Source organism: Poecile atricapillus, chromosome 3, assembly GCF_030490865.1.
Source record: "Poecile atricapillus isolate bPoeAtr1 chromosome 3, bPoeAtr1.hap1, whole genome shotgun sequence".
NCBI classification, from domain to species: Eukaryota; Metazoa; Chordata; class Aves; order Passeriformes; family Paridae; genus Poecile; species Poecile atricapillus.
In genome coordinates this window covers 72,859,132-72,879,393 of record NC_081251.1, presented here as the reverse complement: position 1 = coordinate 72,879,393, position 20,262 = coordinate 72,859,132, and the positions used below count along the sequence as shown (strand labels likewise).

At 41.5% G+C, this 20,262-nt stretch overlaps 1 protein-coding gene across 1 annotated transcript in view; it reads left to right on the top strand.

Annotated features, from left to right (window-relative positions):
- PGBD5 (piggyBac transposable element derived 5) overlaps positions 1 to 20,262 on the top strand; it is a 59,710-nt gene that overhangs the window by 11,642 nt on the left and 27,806 nt on the right. Inside the window, exon 3 of the mRNA XM_058834100.1 lies at positions 14,209 to 14,636. Within this exon, the coding sequence (XP_058690083.1) occupies positions 14,209 to 14,636 (428 nt within the window). The remainder of the gene's footprint in view (positions 1 to 14,208; positions 14,637 to 20,262) is intronic.

Here is a 20,262-nt window from a genome sequence, read left to right as displayed (position 1 = left end):
TGAAGCAGCTTGACATCGAGCAGTGCACTGCCAATTGTTCTAATGTCAGCTTTCTTCCTAAGATAAAAGGGTGATGGGATTCTTTTTTTTTAAGCTGAAATGGGCAGCTAAAGGGAGAATCTTTCAGCACTGTACTTTAATCAGAAAAAGAACAAGAAATAAGTGTAACAAAAACTGCTCAAAACTTTACTTTCAAGCTTTCAGTTTCTACTGAATCCTTTTGATCTGTACTATAACCTCTTTCTAACCTGCCCTTCTGTGCTACAGCATTTAATTTCTCTAATTATATTTTGTTTTCTAAAATCTTCTCCTGTCATAAAAATGAATGTATCTCTTATATCTTAATATAGATTCTATCAATACTTCACATTTTAACATCTTGTTCTTAGTCATTATGAAACTTCCATCTTTTTATTCTCTGGGCTCTGTTGGATACCATGTCTCCACTATTCTTGCTAAAATTAAAGGTAGTCAGGGGCAGGAGTTCGTAAAATCTTGCTTCTTAGTAAGCCAGGCTTTGTGTAGTTTTTCTCTGTCCCATGTGGTCAAGTCCATTCTTGTGGAAGGAGAAGGTAAAGGTCGCCCAGATACTGAGTTCTTTCCTAACTTACGGGAAGATAGCGGATGGGATGACAGCCTTGTGAATTGCCCTTGCTGAAAGATGGCTCACTTGAGTTCAATCCTTGTTAGACAGCACATTTGTAATGGGAAAAGCCTGTAGGCTCCAACAGCATCTCCTGTGATGAAAAGGCCGGTTGATGTTGAGACGTGAGGTCATGTGAAACCAGACTCTGCCTGTTCTTGTCTCTTAATGTCACATAAAGACAGTAGCTGGTACTTCTAACATACCAAAATTATGGCCTCCTGCCCACATTGCTCACTGTCGCTGTTGGACATGAAATGATTCACATGGACACAGCTCAATGTGTGGTAGGAAAAAGAGCGCCATTTATCCTGTGACTCCAGTATTTATAGATTCTCGACAACGACCAGGGATTGGATGGTTAGGTTACCACCTTCCCAACCACAGTGGTCGTGAGAAACGTCCATTAAAAGACATTACTTTAATGGAATGTATAAACATCTATGTTTATAGTTACTTTCCTGGGAAAGTGGTTAGAAACTATGAAAACAAGATCAGAATGTTTAATTCTCAGGGTGACGGCTCACCCCGCTTGGTACAGCTGATGTTCCAGACCTGCTTTTGTGGGAGATACAATGTATGAACTGTCACACCCACCACCACATCAGAGGTAGCATTAAAAAGCTGGAAGAAATGCAGTATGCAGCTCAACAAAATGTAAGTTCAGATCTAATAGTGGTGTTTATCTATGTGTTTGGTTATCCCATGATTATTCAGCTTTCTTTTTGGATGAATTCTTTTGGTTGCACTTCAGGAGTGTCAACTGCCCCCACATGGAGTTTAGAGTTAGCATTTTATTGTGTCTGAGTTGTGAATGCAGCTGTGCTGCTGCTGCCTATTAGAAGAGACCAGTGCAACTTTAGAGGCTAATGCACCAAGTAATGAGCCCAATTCTTTATAGCAAGCATTTAAGGAGTATTCTCCCTTCTCAATCACCTGTATTAGCAGGAGTGGAGATTGTGTCTCTGTCTGGTTCTTTGCTCACCTTGTGAAGTATATTCTGTAGTCCCTTACCTGCTGGACATTGGTTCTAGAGGCAGGAGGATGTGAGCAAAATCAAGTGATAGTTTCTATAAAGAAAGCAAAATCTCATGGTTTTTATAAGCAGTTTTGGTATAGCTGTTGCTTTTTGTTTCCTCTTTGAGGCTGGCTGAACTCAATATTCTACATGCTGGTGGATCTTGAATGCTTCCTAGATGAAGGAGATTTCTCTTAGAAGAAACAAAGATTTAAGTTTTGCTTTCTTTGATTGCTGCTGTAGAGAGTCATTATTAGCTGCCTTATTTGTAATTTAGAAGAGGGAGGAGAAAGCAACCAAGTTTTTAAACTCAACTGAAAAACTTTTTCTAAGCAGAATCTTAAGCATATCTTTTTCTATGTCTTCAAGGACTCTCTACTATACTTGCCAATATTCATTCTTTTGACGTTATTTCTGTATTTTATTGTAGACTGCATCATTTGATGTTATTATACTTATACCATTCAATTGTTTTATTGGAGCAATGCTAGGCTAGAAAAAATATGCTTAATCTCACTTCAAAAACATGCACATCAGGGTAGTGTTGCACTGATGCCTAAAAATAATTTGATCACTGTAGCTTAAGGTTAAGTATCTGCCTCAAATGGCTTCTGCTGCGCTAGAGTGAAAAGGCCCTAGAAGAGGTTACTATTGTCAAACTGTAGCTGCAGTGTTCTTAAAAGACATCCCTTTGGATGTTTATTGAAAGTACAACCTGTTTGCTTCATATTGTCACAACAGCAGAAAGTTTGATGTCAGATCTGAGTGGTAGGAACTAACATTAAATCCCTTGACCAAAAGGAAAAATCTGTGCTTCTTGAAGAACATGAGTTCCAATTTGCTTGCTAAGGTTTGCGAAGAGTGATCAAAATTTGTGATGGTCATAAGGCCCAGGAGGGAGGGCAAAGGGGCTGCAGGATAGACTACAGAGAATTTTGGTAATAAAAAGACATTCCCCTTTTGTCCTGCCATGACACATATTGCAGCCTCAGTCTTGCTTTTAGGATGAATATATTTCAGGGCTGACTGCAAAATGAGTGTCTGCTCTGGAAACCTATTTCTGTTAGAGAAAAGCACAAGTCTCTTATACATTCTTTTGGTTAGTGAGTGACACGAATTAAAATTCAAAGGGGAGTGTCAAGGGATGTAAATATAGTGCATTATTCTTTGAATCCAGAGATGCATATAAGCATATGCATAGGTGGTACTGCCTTAGTGATATGTGACATATGACTTGAATATTACGTATTTCTTTAGTGACATGAAAAGTGTTATGCCAATACAGAAGGACCTCTGACTGACACCACTACTCCCCTGTTCTTACAAGAAGACAGTTTTCTTGGAGGACAAAGGGAAATGACTCCTTTTGATATTGGTATAAAACCTACAGATCAGCTGAAGCTTTTGGATTTGAGCACACATTCAGCTTTCTGCTAAAAAGTGGGTGAACTGTATCTGCTAGGCTGGTTTAGTCCTGAATGCAGTTACTGAAGAATTTTAGGGCAGTGTTCTCATAATTTTTGATCATTCACCCCTGTCAGTAGAAGTCTTTTCAACAGGTACCCCCAATCTATGTGTATTTAATCTATAGATTATATGCCTGCACTATTAATAAACTAATATAAAAGCATACAAAACCAGAATTTAAACCAGGATGAGATAAATATGAAATTAACACTATTTAATTTTTTTTTTTACTTTCTATTTGTTAACAATAGACAAAAATATTTTCTTCCAGCACCCTCGTAGATTGTCTTGTGGAGCACCCCATGCTGGAAAGCACTGTGCTAAGACCTATGAAAGGATCTTGATAAAAATTCATCTATGGCCAAGCTGATGGTGCCTGGATCCTGGCAAGGAGGACTGTGGTCATTTGTGTCCAGCTCTGCCAAACTGCTTCAGTCCAGGCCCCGAAAGAGAATTTCTGTGAAGTGGTTTGAATCCCCCTGCCAGGGATGCTACCAAGACCCAGATGCAGCAGTGATGAAAAGCCATATGTTCACCTGCTTTCTCTGTCTTCTATTGCCTTCCCAAATAAATAACATTCTATCTTGCCAAGTAGGCTTGGGGTTTTCTCACACAAGGCTATAAAAACTCCAGGCCCAGTTTTGCTAATAATAATGTGAAGGCTTTTTTAAACTTCCCCTAAAACATCAATGGGGGTTATAGAATCTGGACCTTAAGGGAGTCATGTAATAAATTCTTGATGTGGAAGGTAAAATTCTACCTATTCAGGGCCATTCACAGTGAGCAGGAAAGGAGCTGTATCAAAGTTGATGGAAGAAGCTGATGGAATTTCACAGTAGGTCTCTTTCTTAATTTTATTTTATGAAATAAAAATAAAGAATGAATGGAAAGAAGTGTAGTTTAAAAGAGAGCTTTGTGAATGTAGTGACAAATGGCTGAGGAACTGGAAGGGTCATGTAAAGAAGTAAATCTGTCTATAATATAAAACCAGCTTTAGCAGTTAGGTCCAGAAAGCTTAGGAAGCAGGAAGCTCCCTTTTTTTAAAATGTAAACACACAATGAAGTTCTTTGAAAATCTCTGCTGTGTAAAATCCTGCTGTTAGGTCCAAGATGAGAAATACAAGCTACTTTCTCCTTTTATAACCTTTTATATTCTCCTTTTATAACCTAAACTCTGTTCTTACAGTATTAATTCTTACGATATCTTTCAGCTTTCATTGGTTCATGTGTTGGCAGTCCCCAAGAAGCCTGGACAAGTTGACCTCGAAGTGTAGCTGTGATCTTGTGTCCTGGATGGCTACTAGTAAGCAATGCCTGTGTGGTGACCTTCAGTCTTTTCCCTGCCTAATCTCAAAATACAACACTAAACTTGTCCTTGAAGAGGTAGTCTTTGGCTCCAGAGTGACAAGGCATCTCGCCTGAAAGGCTGTGGGGGAGAAGTACACAATGCTTTTCCTCGCAAACCTAGTTCCTTGGCCTGGTTCCTGCTCTGTTTGTGCCTGCCAGCCGTGCAGCACAGCATGGGCCGTGGTGGGAGCTGCTGGGAGCCGAGCAGTTCACAGGCTGCACACAGCAGCTGGGCAGAGGTTGTGGGAGTGGTGCTGTGTTGCTGAGGGACTGCTGCTGCTCAGAGTGAGCAGTGCTGTCCATCTGAGGATCCCACTCTGACTCTGTGCACTGTTTAGCTCCGAGCTGTGTTTCTGGCTTGCTCTCTGCAAGATGCAACTCCATGAAAACCTTCCCTGGGGGGTACAATGGCTTGTAAACATATTTGTGTCACCCTGAAGTTAACATAAGCACTACAAGTAATAAATCCCATCTTTTTCCACCGGTGACTGCCTTTCTTCTTCACTCTCAATTGTTGAAGAAGTGCACTGACTTCTTAAAACTGGCAAGTTGTAGATTTATAAGAGTTATCAGGAAGCCTAAGCACTTGGAGTGCTGTGGAGTGTGTCATGTATCCTGCACGTGGTAAGAGGATTAGGGATGTTGATGTACATGGCATATAGAAGTCATTTATTGAGCTTTCCAAGTGCTTGCCTGTTTTGAGTTGAGGTGTTCAGACATCTTGAAGCAGTGGTCGCTTCTTAGGGCAGGCAGAAAAAGGATGGAAAAAGGCAGTGTAACAACAGGGGCAGGAGTAAGAGCAAAAAGAAAACAAAACGCACACAAAGGCATATTGTACATATGTAAAGGAGTCCTGACCCTAGCAAAGATTGCAAATACATGATCTCCACCCTGCACCTTGGGTGTCCTAAGAAAATATTAAGACTCTCATCTACCTCTGGTCCCAAGATTTTTGAGGATGTTGGGGAGGAACATGGAGAATATAAAGCGAGGGAATTATGAGTTTAAAAGCAGGTATGTGAATGTAAATGCAATATGGAGTGATGGGAGCTCCTTTGCCTCTTAGTCTGGGGTGATGATAGCAGAGAAGACTTTTCTTACCTGGGCAGTTGATGAAACTCACCTGGAAATCCAAGTGCATGCTTTGCTACAGAGAGCAGTAAAATCCAAGGGAGGCTGATACAACCTAAAAGAAACAGGTTTGAAAAAGCCTGAATATTATCCCCATGCAGCTCTTGTCACCAGCCTTCTTGGCAGATTCCAGGTTTTGAGGTCTTCTAGCAGAGCTGTGGCATCACCCTGCTGATCACCCTCTCCCAAGTGCTGCAGTAGGTGCTTATATCTGTTTGTAACATTAAATACTTTGGGGACCGTGCGCTCACCCTAACAACTACTCCCTGTCTTCTCCAGGAGGAGTCTGTTGCTGCTGGGAAGCAATTGCAGAGCCCAGTAGTGTAGCTACCTTAGCTTGTGTGGGATGGAGATGAATCACTAGGAGGGTCTGTACTGAAATTAATGTTCATGCATTATAAGGTTGTCTCCAATGCTTTACTGAACTGTCTGGATTTCTGGTTGCTATATTTGTTTTTTCCTTTTTTCTTAAATAACTGATTTTTAAACAAAACAGTTTCTTTGTGAGACTTACTCAAAAACTGGAGGTTCATTTTTCAATGGCATATGTGTGTGTTGTATGTAAATGGCCGGAGTTGATGTGAAGGCTTTCAGCATCTCATTAGTTGCACCACTTATATTGACTTAATTGACTTTTATTTACAAATGATAAACTAAATATTCTGATGATTTGCTTGGAAAGCATATCAGACTATTTTACCTTCTTCAAACACAAAAGTCCTACCTTTCAAGGCAGGGTCCTCCCATCAAATATTGCTGATGCTTATACAGGTGGATTTTTAATTTTTTTTAATTTCTGGAAAGGAGGAAGTTGCATGGGAGTAATGGTATTTTTGAACAGTGTGTACTAGAACAGACCAGGAGCCTGGGACAGAAAGATGGGATGGTGGGATTGCACCTGCAAGAGCTGCCAGTGCAAGAGGGGAGTCCCCCCATGGAACCACCCCAAAGCAGCCTTCTGGGATTTAGTTATGAAGGTCACCCTGCTGGTAATGGGAGTTGTGCTGACATAAAACTATCCATGCTGCTTTGTGCAGTTATTTCATAAATGTGCACAGCTGTGCCCACAGACAGATGTGTAGCTGCTACGTGACCTACTAAAAGCTGTATTACAGGTGGTGCATGAAGTCAGCAAATCGATGGTCATCTCTAATCTGCTAGATGCACCCAGTGTCAGCTGGGCTGCCAGGAGCAGTGCAGTAAAATGTTAATAGAAAACTACAGTGGCAAAGGAGCGCAGTGCACTATTGCCGTGGAAGCTGCTGCAGCACGAATTTGCCTGTGAGGAGGAGCATATGCAGTCCCACAGCCAAATAATGTGGAAAGAATTATGTAAATGGACACAATATGGTGCTACTTCAGCATTAACTCTGCTGCTTTAAGGTCTTTGGCTTTTGGAAATTATTTTAACCATAAGACCATGTACCAGTGTTTTGGGAGGTTCTGTTGGATGTTGGGAAAATGGTGATTGATAGGTTGCAAGATCTCACCACAGAAATTAAGTATATAATTAAAGGTGTCAACATCAGCTGCAGTGAGCTTTTTCTTCTTTGTACTTGTCACAGCTTGAAAGCTTTGTAGCCTTAAAACACAATGGTAAACACAAATAAGTACTTTCTTAATTAAACAGGTTTTTGCCATGGCTTAAATCTACAAGGCACACTTCCATGGAAGACTGCCACAACACGTCTGGCACGTTCCCTTTCTCAGACCGGTGCTGTTGGTGGTACAACGTACATTTGGTCAATGGCAAAGGTGTAAGACCTGCCTGCTTGGTCTCTTTAAAATGCCCCCAGATTTCTTCTACAGTGTCTTATCACACAAGGTAATTTACTGAGTGACAGCCAAAATTTTTTACCCTTGGTATCCCAGTCTTGATGCCTCATTGAAATTCTTCACGTTTTCCAAGCTGAGCTGCCAGCACATGGCAGTATGGAGGAGGAATGGGGCAGGGTGCCTTGGTTATCACCCCAGGCATTGGAAGGTCACTGTCACATCAGGGGAGGAGTTGTGTTTGGTGGAACAGTGCATTACTCATCCCTGACCTATGCCGCATTGACCTGCTACACTTAATGCTCAAGGGATTTGCTGTAATGCTTAAAAAATCTGAATGACGGTCTAGATCCAGTACACAAGCTGAATTGCAGGAAGATCCAGTACACAAGCTGAATTGCAGGAAGTTCCTTAGTTTGCTAAATCCTTCATTAATTTTGCTGTTTAATTTAAATTTTACTGTTTGATTTACTAAATAAGTTCTCTATTTAATTTATTTGTAACTCAGTGCTGCTTGCTGTGGAGACCAGGGACTGTTAGGACCAGAGTCAGCTTGGAGCAGCTCTGTGCTGGTTTTGAGTCCACTTTCATTTGTCCTTGGATTGCTTCTAGACACAGCTCTTAATGCTCTCTATGGATAAAAGTCAGACTGCAGTCTGTGGATCGCTTTATTGCTGACGCTGTGAAGAAAACAATCCTTTTTAATGCCGGGGAGGGAAGAGAAAGTGGCCTTTCAGAGAAGCTGTTTGGAACAATTTTTTGACTATGGTTATTATGTGCAGACGTGGAGGCATTGTCAAAGGCTTATAAATAAAGGTTGGAAGAGTGCAGTCGAATCACGCTTTGCTAAATAGCTTGGAATAGGCTTACTGAAACTAAATGTAGAGCAGAAGTGCGGCTACTGAGCTCCCACGCAAGGGTGCAAAGTAAGTTTCTGTAAAGGTGACCTTGCAAAAACTTACTCAGAAGCATGGGCTGCTGAGAGCAAGCCCTTATAGTTTACAAAAAGGATCATCTTTGAAAGGACTATATCCAGATTCTTCTTTCTCAGCCAAGAGTGTCTTCTTGGGAGTCGCTGACTTTTTTTTAATTGCGTCCTCCTAAATTTGCTCTTAACTCCAAGCAGTGCCACGGTATGGATCATGTTTTTGTCATTTATATTGAATTCTTGTGCAAGGCAGTCCCTAAAGGAAGCTAAGATTTTTCTACCAAAATAACAGATGCAGGCGTCTATTTGCCCAAAATACTGTGTCAGAAGCACAGCTGGTGTAAAGTAGGATGATGCCTTTGACTTAGCAAAGTAGTCCTGTCACTGAAGCTTTGGTAGCTTTTTCTAATGAATATGAACAAAAACATGCAGCATACTATCCTAAAGACCTGGATACTTGCCACCCAGTTCCTACAGGAGAGTGGTCTCTGAAATAAACTGGAATAAAACTCAGAAAAGAAATGTTACATGAATTTACTTCAAGCTGTCTTGACAGGCTTGTCGTAAGGCTGTCAAACTGGCCATGGCTCGAGGATGGTCTGATGTACATTTCCAGGCCATTAAGAATAGAGCTGATATGAAAACTGATGTTCTGGCAAGACAGATAAGCTCCAGTGCTTCGAAAGGTTACATGAGGAAATTCAGTGTAAACAGAAATTCTGAAAAATATTCACTTGGGAAATATTAAAACATCATTTTTTGTTTTCTTGCCTTTTTTTTTTTTTTTAGCTCTTTATAATGCTCTACACATTGAAAAAGATGAGAAATTGTTTTAACCGTCTGTCATATTTCATTAATTGACACCTTCCATAAAGACATCATGATTTTTTTGATGGATGAATATTTTCTGATGAAAGGCTTCTGTCAGCATTTTTTTATGTTCTCTAAATAAGACCCAAAAATCAAGTTGTGCACCTTTGCAAATGTAACTTTTCAGGAATATAAAACAGTCTATAATTGCTTGGACTTAGGAAAAAGGAATTAATTGGCTTTTTAAACCTTGGTTTTTGAAGGCTGTACCATATGCTGGAGGAGAAAGTTCTTCCCAATGGCCAAAAAAAATAGTTTCTGGCTTGATTTTTCTTACGTATGTGTCTGTATATAATATACTTACTGTGCTATTCTTATGGGTAGCTATAAATTGTTAGATTTTTCCTCAAAGAAGACAATAAAATTTCTTCAAAATTCTTGAACTGATACTTCTACCACTCCTGTTCTTGATTTGGGAATACTGGGGTCTGCCAAGCTGTTAATGAAGTTGCATTAATTTCAAAGTCAGCTGTGATTAGCTCTGCACAAGACAAACGGTGCAATTTGGGTTATTATACATAGGGTAACACCTGGCCCTGTCAGCATAATGGGATGTTTTATTGTGGGCCTCAACTGCAGTTTGAATGAGAGCAGGGTCTTTAGCACAGCAGAGCAAAAGAATTTTCTTTCACTGTGTTTTCTCCTTACATATCTGATTTATCCTGCCCAAAATGACGATACTTTTGATGTTCTTAACATTTGTTTGCTATGTTGTAAGCACTGATAGGTTACAGTACATTTTGAAACTTTCCATCTTCTGTCTATCCCTTATTCTGAGTCGGTGAACTCTGAGTTACTAAATTACAGGTTGGTAATCAGAACAGAAAAAATGGGAAAAGATGCATGAACCTCTTAAAAATGCTCAAAACTTCTTGATTCTGCAAACCAGTTAAATAAGGAAAAAGCATTTAATTCACTTGGGGTTCTTATTTTTTCCTATTGTGTTGCTCAGCAAGAAAGACTAGAAAGAGAATAAAGCAGGGGAAAGAATGTGGCCAGTGGGGACCCATTCAAGAGAAGACCAGAGATTGGAGAATGACGTGCAGGGGCTGCCTGAAGTTCCACCTGAACTTTTTCTTAAATCTTTCTGGGTGTTCTTCAGTGGCTATGTTTGCTGAGAAGCTGAATATGCAGCCTGCTCTCTTGCTAGACATCAGATTCAGCAGGGCAGCTGCAGTTTGCCATGAGCCAAGATAGGCTCTGCAAAGCACGCACTCCAAGGGCAAGGTGCCAGCGTTTGCTTCATAGTCCGATCGCCAGTACGGACACACAAATGGCTTCTCATGCTTAGGTTTTTTCATTTATTTTGATACTATCATACAAATGGAGATGTTTCTTTGTGGGAGTCATTCCTTCTGAGTACAAAAGAGGAAATGGAACCAACTAGTCAAAATAGAAGTAATGACTTGCAAGGTGGTTGCTGCTGATTGCACAGGTAAGTTTTTGCTGGCAGACAGGGTGGGAAGGAAGAAGAGCTTGTGTGGGTAGGTTGTATAATAACAGAAGTTGTTTGTTATTTTCCACATCCTACATCCTACAAGGTCACTTAGAGCAAGCCCAAAGTTCTGGTGCTGGCACGTGTACTGCCCAGTCAGAGGTTTCTCAGTAGAGTTCTGTCCCTGTCCTGACTGTGCACAGAATACTGGGTCTGGCTGCATGTTCAGACACTCCCAGAGTGCTTTTGCACTTTGTAATTTGTATCAGAATCCCTGATTGGCTTTTAAAAAAACCCTATGAAAGTAAATATATTCTCCATGCAAATACTCTGTAGCAGAGGAGAGAGAAAAATCTGAATTTTACATACAGTGATAATTGTGTAGTCATTCTGAGAATGGACAACTAGGAAAAGCCACTCTTTCATTTGACTGAGGAAAGCTTTGAAAGGTAAACTGCATGTATGAAACACTGAACTCTTCACATCAGTACTTCTGGGTAAGTGCCATTTAAATCAATGTAAAAATCCTCAAAATGTACAAATTAGCTATTTAAGTTCCTTATGCAGACAGTTAGCTCTCTCTATGGGATATATTTGTGTATTTAGAAAGTCATATTTTAATATTTTGCACTGGTCATTAACTATGCAAAACTCAATTCATGTTAAAAATTCAGTTCTTTTCCTACTGAAATTCAATGTCACTCTTGTTATATTGCGTATCAGTAAATTATGAATCAGTTGTGTTCACTTTGCCAGTAAAGACTGTTTTTTAAGACAATGAGATTATACATGGGCTTTCATAATTTTATTTAATCAACAGTTGATGTTTGAGTCAGAAAGTGATTCATCTTGCTTATTTAGAGCTGTGTGGGTTCTGCATGACCAATGAGATACAAAGCTTGTATATTTATTTCAGGAAGGAGACGAGATAGGTTCTCTGTGGCTGGAGCAGGACTGCTGGCTAAGAAAGGATTATCATATCCCATATACAGGTTTCATTATCACTTGTCAAGGGAAACTCGTGCAAATTGGCAAAATTGCCCTGCTGAAATTTTAATTACACCAAAATTACATATTTTGTGCTTCTGACTGCTCTTACCTCCCTAAAGATGGAGTCCAGCATGTCCCATATCCATTTTTATCTATTATATTAGATACTGCCATATCTATTGTCCATATCCACAAGTCTCAAGATGAACATATTTCACTTTGCAAGAAGTTTTTCATAAAACTCAATGTTTTATGAATTCTTGTTTGCTGTAGACAACAACTAAAACATTACTCCTACTTCCAGCTTCTGCTTCTGAAGCCTGGTATTTAAAAACTATCTCTGTGTGCTACCTGGGAGGTTGCCTGACTGCTGGAGTTGAGTTCAATAGGTACTCAAATTTCATATATAACTAAGAACACACTCTGTTCCATGTGTTGTTATCAGAAAGCCATACCTACTGTAGAATATGAAAACTTGGTTAAGTTATGGAGGAGAATGAAGATACAGAATCACGCATAGAGCATCTTTTGTGAGCTATAACAATCAAGCCAGTGCTAGCAGAACATAAACTTCCTGATCAAAAGAAGAAAACATTTGTTAATTTATTATTATTGTACTAGCAGTTAAGGTGAAGGAAATAGATCTATTCTAGCCCCATACTTTTCACTTGATACTGAAAACCTGTTGTCATTTAAACTGAAATTTTCTCTTCTGTCCTTACCAAAACATGGTTTGTGGCTTTTTTCCTCTGGTCTTAAAATTTAGAGGCATGTGCTTTCAACTGAAAATTTCTCAATCTAAAAAATTAAAATTGGAAAATAATCTTTAAATAGATGGGTTTTTTCCCACTGTGCTTACAAAAAAAAAAAATAAATCCTGTTTTGTTTGCTTTTTTGGCATTCTTTGCAATCTGGAGGTTTACTGTTTCAAAGTCTTGATGCTACTAGTAGCTTGAGTTCAGCAGAGTCAGCCAAACATTAAGACTTAAGAGCAAGTGCAACCATAGAATTTGTGTACTGTGTACTTTGTAGTTCTGTTTCATGGAAAATTTCTGCAAGCTGTAGTTGTTGCTGCAATGAGGAATGTGAACTGAGATATGGGGGTGCTGGAGAATGTGATCTGACCAACGTGCTAGTGGATCTTTGCAGAGCCAGACTGTGGAATGGTTAATCTCAAACTCTGCTGCAGTGGGGAGAGCTGATGCTGAGATCCGAAGAGCCCTGTAGTGCAAGAAAGACTCGGTCTTGTTGGGCAGAACTCCAAATGAGAAGCTGTATGCCTTCTCCTTTTGATTAAGATGAGTGTTTCAGACAGTCCCAGGGCTGAAAGCTGCTGCACTAAGGTGCGGTATTTCTTGGAGCCAGCTCTTGGCTTGGGATTATACCTATGACATTGTCTTTTTCACAGGGGTGTAGAGCTGCTTTTAAGTGCTGCCCTGTCTGCTGGGTTTGAAGAGGCTGCTTCTCTCAGGGTATTGGTTTTCACTGCTTCTGTAGAATGGAGAATGTTCCCTGCCTTTACCTGGTAACTAAAACACTACCACAAGGTGCAAGCATGAAAACTACTACTTTTAGAATGGAGCTTGGTTAGTTTGTGGGAGGGATTAGAGGAGAGTGGGCTGTAAATACTGGTGTCTGCATCCTTGGTATTGTGGATTTGATGTTCTTAATTCGGTTTAGTGTTATCTGGTGTCTGACTGGCTGACCTTGTAACACTGGTACAGGGCTGCCAGCCCTTAGAGCTTCCTTTTTGTTTTTTTGCCGTCCTCTTATGGAGTAGTTGAAGCTGGCAGAGAAGGTGCAAGATCAGTAAAATGCTAGAGTAATGACAGCATGGGACTGCAAGGCTTATTACATTATGGGAGGAAGAGGACCACTGCATGCATTATAGTGCTAAAAATACTCAGTGTGACGTGGGACAGTGACACTAGCCACATGGTAGCTGTGACTTGTTCTGGTAATGTGCTTTCTTGGGGATGTCGGAGTGCAAGATAAAACTCCAATGTGGTGGCAGAGACACAAAACTTGAAGAACACATAGGCATGACCTGTATGTGACTGTGTGGAGCAGGGGCAGATGTGAAAGTCAGAGAATTATGACAATGAACTAGGAAGGAATTTGAGGTACAAGAGAAAAGGTGGGATAAGGTTCTAGAGCCTAGGAATCATGTTATCTGGCATGAGGGCAGTGCTGTCTCTGGAGGACTTACACTGCCCTTCTGGGCTGTTTGGAGGAAGGCACTACTTTGACACACATATAGACAAATAAAAGACTACCCAGAAAAAGTCCAAAACAGCTGCTGAGGATAAAAGTTGCAGATAATGTGTAAGTGGAGAAATAAAATGCCTGCTTGTCTCACAGGCCTGCATACTGCAAAGTAATGAGTGTGCAGAGCAGAGGGAGAAACTTTTCAGTGTGTATAGCATCATACAGGAGGAAGAATATGTTGGGGGGTGGGGGGAGGGGAAGTTTCCTGATGAAGTCTGTCAGACAGTGGGAACATGCCATCATGTGCATTAGAAAAATTAGTCATGCTTTTAATTTCTGGTATTGTGCCTTGTGGTGATCAGGAGTGTGCCTATCATTCCTTCTTTCTTTTGTCCTAGGTCCAACACGGAAAATGCCCCTGACTGCCAGTGCCATGGACTTTTTTCAGCTCTTTGTCCCTGACAATGTACTAAAGAATATGGTGGTCCAAACCAACATGTATGCCAAGAAATACCAGGAGAGGTTTGGTAGTGACGATGCCTGGATTGATGTCACCTTGACAGAAATGAAGGCCTTCTTAGGCTACATGATATCAACCAGCATCCACCACTGTGAGTCTGTTCTCAGCATCTGGAGCAGCGGCTTCTACAGCAACAAGAGCATTGCACTTATCATGACACAATCGAGGTTTGAGAAGATTCTGAAGTACTTCCACATTGTGGCCTTCCGCTCGAGCCAGACAACGCATAGCCTCTACAAAATCCAGCCTTTTCTGGACTCTCTGCAGAATGGCTTTGACTCTGCTTTCAGACCTTCACAAGCCCAGGTAAGAGTTAAGCTGTTGGCAGGGAACATCTGAACCGTGCGCTCTGGTTGTCTCACTGTGACACAAAGTGCAGAGTGCAGCTGTCTGGGGAAAGAGCTGCGGCTTCCCAGTGAAGCCTGTGCTGCGGTGCCTCCGTGAAATGAGAGAAAGCAGCGCTGTCCTGTGTGAGTGCTCATCAGTGTCTGTACAGGCACAAAGCAAGTTTCAGTGGGAATGGTGCTCTCCAAGCTGGAGCTGCTTGCTTTACTGACCTAAACAAGCCTGGACACTTCTCAGTGAGGCTGGCACCAGTAGGTTTTGCTGTCCTGAGGATGGGAGGTTGCAGGTTGTGCAAGGGTAGAAAGGACTGAGCTGGTGCAGCTGGGCTGGGGGGAAGCAGGTTGAGTTGGATGGAGGAGTTGAGTTTGCTAGAGTGACTGTCCCTGACCTTAGCAGTAGGTGCTTGCAGTATGGTCCAGTAACACAGCTGCTTCCTCATGGCTGGAAAGGGGGACAGGTGAAAATCTTCTAATATTCATCATACTCTATTAAAACTTTGTTCAATACAAATGATCTGCTTTAGAAGCTGTTGCTACTGGTCATGTTCAGAAATGCAGAAAGAAAAAGGAATAAGCATGAAATATGTTACTGCTTGATATAACTTTTCAATCAATTCTGTATTTCCAGAATATAAATATTTCACTTAGGCGTTTGGAAAGAGAGTTGTGTCCATAGTCCTATTTTTCTTCCTGTTTCCCTTCTGAAGCATCCCATTTCTGCCCACAGCACAAAACTAATGAAGGCGTAGATGCATCACATCCACTAAAGTGTGCCTAAAATAAATAGCGAGTGATTATAGTTGATTTTTTTATTTTATAGACAATAAAAATCATACCTATATAACTCATGAGAACACAGCTGCCTAAAAAGCTGTTAAGGTAGAGGAAGGAGGAGTGTTCTCACTAAGCTATGCAAGGTATGTTTCCATTAAGACAAAACAGGCAGTGAAAAACATGGAATTGTTGGGACTGAGCTCCCATAAAGATATGAAATCTTATCCTTATGCCTGCTGAATTCAATGGGCAGAAGATAAAGGCTTCAGAAATGTGATTACTGTGTCTAATGCAAATGGGTATAATGGTGTGCTGTGGCACACACTGTGAGTGCAAATCCATTAAAGAATAAGATTTTATTTGCATGTATATCCCTTCTCCCGAGCAAGGCTTGAGAACTGAATTGACAAAATCACAGTGCCCTGTTTGCAGTGGTAAAACATCTAAATCTTTGCAAGCAAAATGTGTTCTTATCCTGAGCTTGGTAAGGAGATCCTACTTTAAAAAAAAATAAGGGGGAAGAAGAAGCAGAGACAGCCCAATTTTCTTCCTTCCCCCTCCACTTCTCTGCTCCTTTGTCAGTGTTTACGTCAGTGATTTCTATGCAGCATGTTTCAGTTATATTGAGTGGAACACAAAGCATTAAAATACGGCTTCAAAAATAACACTGTGAGAAAGAATAAGGTTTTGAATCTGTTGTTAAAAATACCCTAGTGTACCTCCAGTAGCCTACTGGGGGATGTTCCAGGCCTCCTCCTGAAAGAAGCCTTGTGCACATCCTCCTGGGTACCATCAGTCAAGGCTTCACACTACCTGTCTCAAGAGATGAGGACCCCATCTGCTCAAAACAGCAGGAAAGACCTCTCCCTGCAAATTGTCTTGAGCGTAGACTGCAGTAAAGAACAAACCCAGAATGCCCACTGAGAAATACCAGAAATAATTAAAAATAAGCCAGTTGCACAGAAACAAATGGAAAAATGAGGGGGAAAATCACTTAGATGGGCTTTTGGGAGTTCTGCCTCTGAAAGCCAGTTGGAAAGGGGGACCCAGGTTTCTGTGGTCAGCGATACCTGAAATCCCAAGTTCAGAATGGATTTGTTGCTTAAGGTACATCCATATTTTAAACACGAGACTTGTGGTACCTGGGTGGCTTCTGGCTGACCCACGAGCTTTATGCTGTCCTCTTGTAAGTGGCTTCAAACAGCTGAATCACCAGCTCTTGAATATTGAATCAAGCTAAATCACTGCTGTTGAATGTAGCAGGGCTGTTTGGGCTTATGGCTAGGCTTGTTACTGACCTTTTTTCTCTGGCAATGTAGATTCACAGAACACAGATTAGGAAGATTCCACGTTTAACTCACCCCTATGGACAGAGCAGGGACAGTCTGCATCCAGCAGGCAGTACAACATCTGCCTTCACAATTATTTCTTCTATAGATTTGATCTTTTCTTTGTGGAGAGCTGGAAAAGATTGTTCAAGTGGAACCTCTGTCAGAAAATACTTAGGGTTTTTTTTCTAATCTGTGACGCCTCCCCCTGCCCAAATGTGCCTGTAAAAATAACACCACAGTTGCTATGAAAGGAAACAGGGAGAAAGAACTAAGCCAGCAAAGAAAGCAATCTAGTGAATTATAATTATTTTGCTAAATATACTGAGCAAACAAAAGGAAATAATTACTCTTCAGCTTATGAAGGAATTGAAAGTCCAGAAAATTTTGATTGTGTATCAGCAATGCTAGCTGTAGTTTCTGAAGTTAAAAAAATGATGTTCTGACCTAGAAAAAAAATGGCAGAAATATTCTCTACATGTTATGCCTCCTCAGCATCATCTGTGTAAATCAACACTGCCTCTACCTGATCAACAAGAGGTGGAGACTTGGGTCTGTTCTTGTAAGCAGTGTTGTTTCTTTGCTACTTGGCTTTGCAGCTGTGCTACTGTCTGCAAGCCTGAAGGCAGGGAGGATGCCCTGCCTGGGCTCAGGAGGTATAGAGCAACAAATTCAAAGGTACTCAGCTGCCAAGGATATACATTGAATTCCAGAAACCAGAGGAGTTTAGGGGAAATAACATCACTGCTCAAATATCCTTCTGTGCCTGCTGAGTGTTTATATGCTCATCAGCAGGATGCGGCTAGACAGGATTGCTGTCTCTGACTGCCCCTGACTGGTGTGGGAGAGGTCAGGAGCATAACTCCAGGTACTCTCTGCTTCCCTCTCTCTAAAGTACCTTCTCTTTGGTGTTTTGGAACCAAACAGTCTTGCATCTGCCCAGTGAAACAGCAGCTGGGAATAGTCACCTTCTTGTCTCCAGCGGGAGTGAACCCCCTGGCAAAAAGAGGGGTGTAAGTCCAACCTCTTGCTCCAAGGGCAGGTGCTAAACTTTGGCCAATTGCTGGGCAGCTTCTTTGTATTTCACTCTTGGTGGTATCATAGGGTACACCTAAGCAGTTTCAACATAGCTGTTCCAAACCAGCTCACAGCTTTAGATGACAGCCTCTTTGAAAACACAGAGGGGCAAAACCAGTCTGCTTAACTTGCTTTTGTGTCTTCCTGATTAAATGTTCATTTGACATTGGGTATTTCCAAATGATAAGATCTTGCTTGTGCTGTACCTCTGTATTTCAGATTTCCTGTCCTCAAAATGATTCTTTAGGAGTTAAGGGAGCCGGTCCCAAATGAGAATCATTCTGTCTTAGGGCTTCTGTGAGTGTGACACAAATACATAAATATTCAAAGAACACTGGCCAAGTATAAGACGTCAAGCAAGAGAAAGACAAATGAGCAAAAGACTGTTGAATAGCAAGGTAAATTTCTGATGTCCTGTAGCTCTTGGCCAGTTGATCATTTCATGAAGATTTTAGGGAATTTGGCAACAGAAAATGATGAAACATCATTGCTAATTTTAAATTACCTAATGGTAATGGAGTGCTGTAAGAACTGACTTTTTGTTTTTTAAGATGATTGATTGAAGACTGAACAAATGGGCAGAGGAGCATGGAATCATGGCTCCATTGGAGGATAGCGTTAACCTTTGAATGATGACAAAGAGGATCTGTAAAATGTGGATAGGCCAAGCAGAACTCTGAAAATGAGAAGGGAAATGTCTGCTATATTGGAGAAGAACTATGAGAGAGAAATTAAGAAAAGTGATGTGGTCAGTGTGATGGACTAGGAAAACAGCTTTTCAGCAGTAGTCTGTAGGAGAAGGTTGCCTTATGTTGAGTAAAACTGTTACAGGGTGGTTGTGGGTCTTGGATGTAAGCTTGTCTGGGTGGGTGGGTTGTTACTCTAAAATGAGTGCCATTTTAGAGCTCTTACTCAGCGTGGAAAATGCAGGCATTGCCTGGATGAGGAGATTTTGCAAGTAGGAGGTAAAAACTGACACTCAGATTCACCAGCCAATGATATCGGCAGCAGGAGGAGAGGGACGTCTGCAATGACCAAAGAAGGAGATACTGAGGGGTTCTTAAGGGAATGGAGATGCTCTCAAATGCAGCATAATGAAATCAGAACTGGCAGCTAGATATGCAAGCAGAGATGTCAGACACCAGCAAGAGAATTTAGATTAGACAGGAGGAGCTTCAGAACAGAGAGGCAGAAGCATGAGCTACTCTTGCAGGAGGAATGACTGACTGCATCCAGCTGCAGTTACCCAGGGCTTCTGCAACTGGATGGTACCCCCCAAAAGCCAGAGATGAGGCAAGCTGGGGCAGCTTCTCTAGGAGGCAGGCTGAAGAGACAGCCTGTGTTGTGGATGGTCATGGAGCTCAGGGGGAGAAGTTTCCCAGATATGTTGGTTCACTATCTAAGTATATGGAGTCCAGGAGTTCCAAGTACAAAAGACTTAGTGATTTGGGGCTTTGTCTAGAAGCCTGTTTGGGCTCTGGTGAGAGAGGATGGGTGGAATTTTGGTGTGGAAAGAGCATTGGAAATGATATAAAATGGAGAAGAAAGAAAGGCACTCCTGACAGTGGCTGTTTTGTTCTGTGAGTGAAAGATATTGATGGAGTCCCATATTGGAGTCTTGTTTGCAACACTTGGAGTACAAATACATATTGAGGGGAAAACAGTTAAAGCTTGGCAGGCGGAAGGGAAGGGAAGGGAAGGGAAGGGAAGGGAAGGGAAGGGAAGGGAAGGGAAGGGAAGGGAAGGGAAGGGAAGGGAAGGGAAGGGAAGGGAAGGGAAGGGAAGGGAAGGGAAGGGAAGGGAAGGGAAGGGAAGGGAAGGGAAGGGAAGGGAAGGGAAGGGAAGGGAAGGGAAGGGAAGGGAAGGGAAGGGAAGGGAAGGGAAGGGAAGGGAAGGGAAGGGAAGGGAAGGGAAGGGAAGGGAAGGGAAGGGAAGGGAAGGGAAGGGAAGGGAAGGGAAGGGTGTGATAGCAGTGGGGGAACAAAGCAATGAGGATGAGGAGCTTCCAAGATCTGAACAGAACTGGGAATTCGAGAGAAGAGAATGGGGATGATTTCTATGAAGAAATCCACAAGCTATCTTGCATCAAAGGAAGTCAGAATAGGAAGAGGGGAGCACTTGGGGAGTGAGGAAAAGATGGTGAAGAGGCGGCCAGGAATAAGTGTAGGAGTCAATTAAGCCTGAAAGTAGATTTTTATCAAGGAAGATGAGAAGCAGGAAAGAATATGCCATGGGGGCAGTAAATTCATTCCTGTAAAAGTGTGTTGCAGCAACAGCAAGATGGTGAATGGAGAGAGATCAAATATAACTTTGCATGGGGATTTGGCAAATAGATGGATTTGAGATTACAGGAAAAGCAAGGAGACTGAGAATACAGGAGGGTGAAACTAACTAATAGGATGAGCCAGT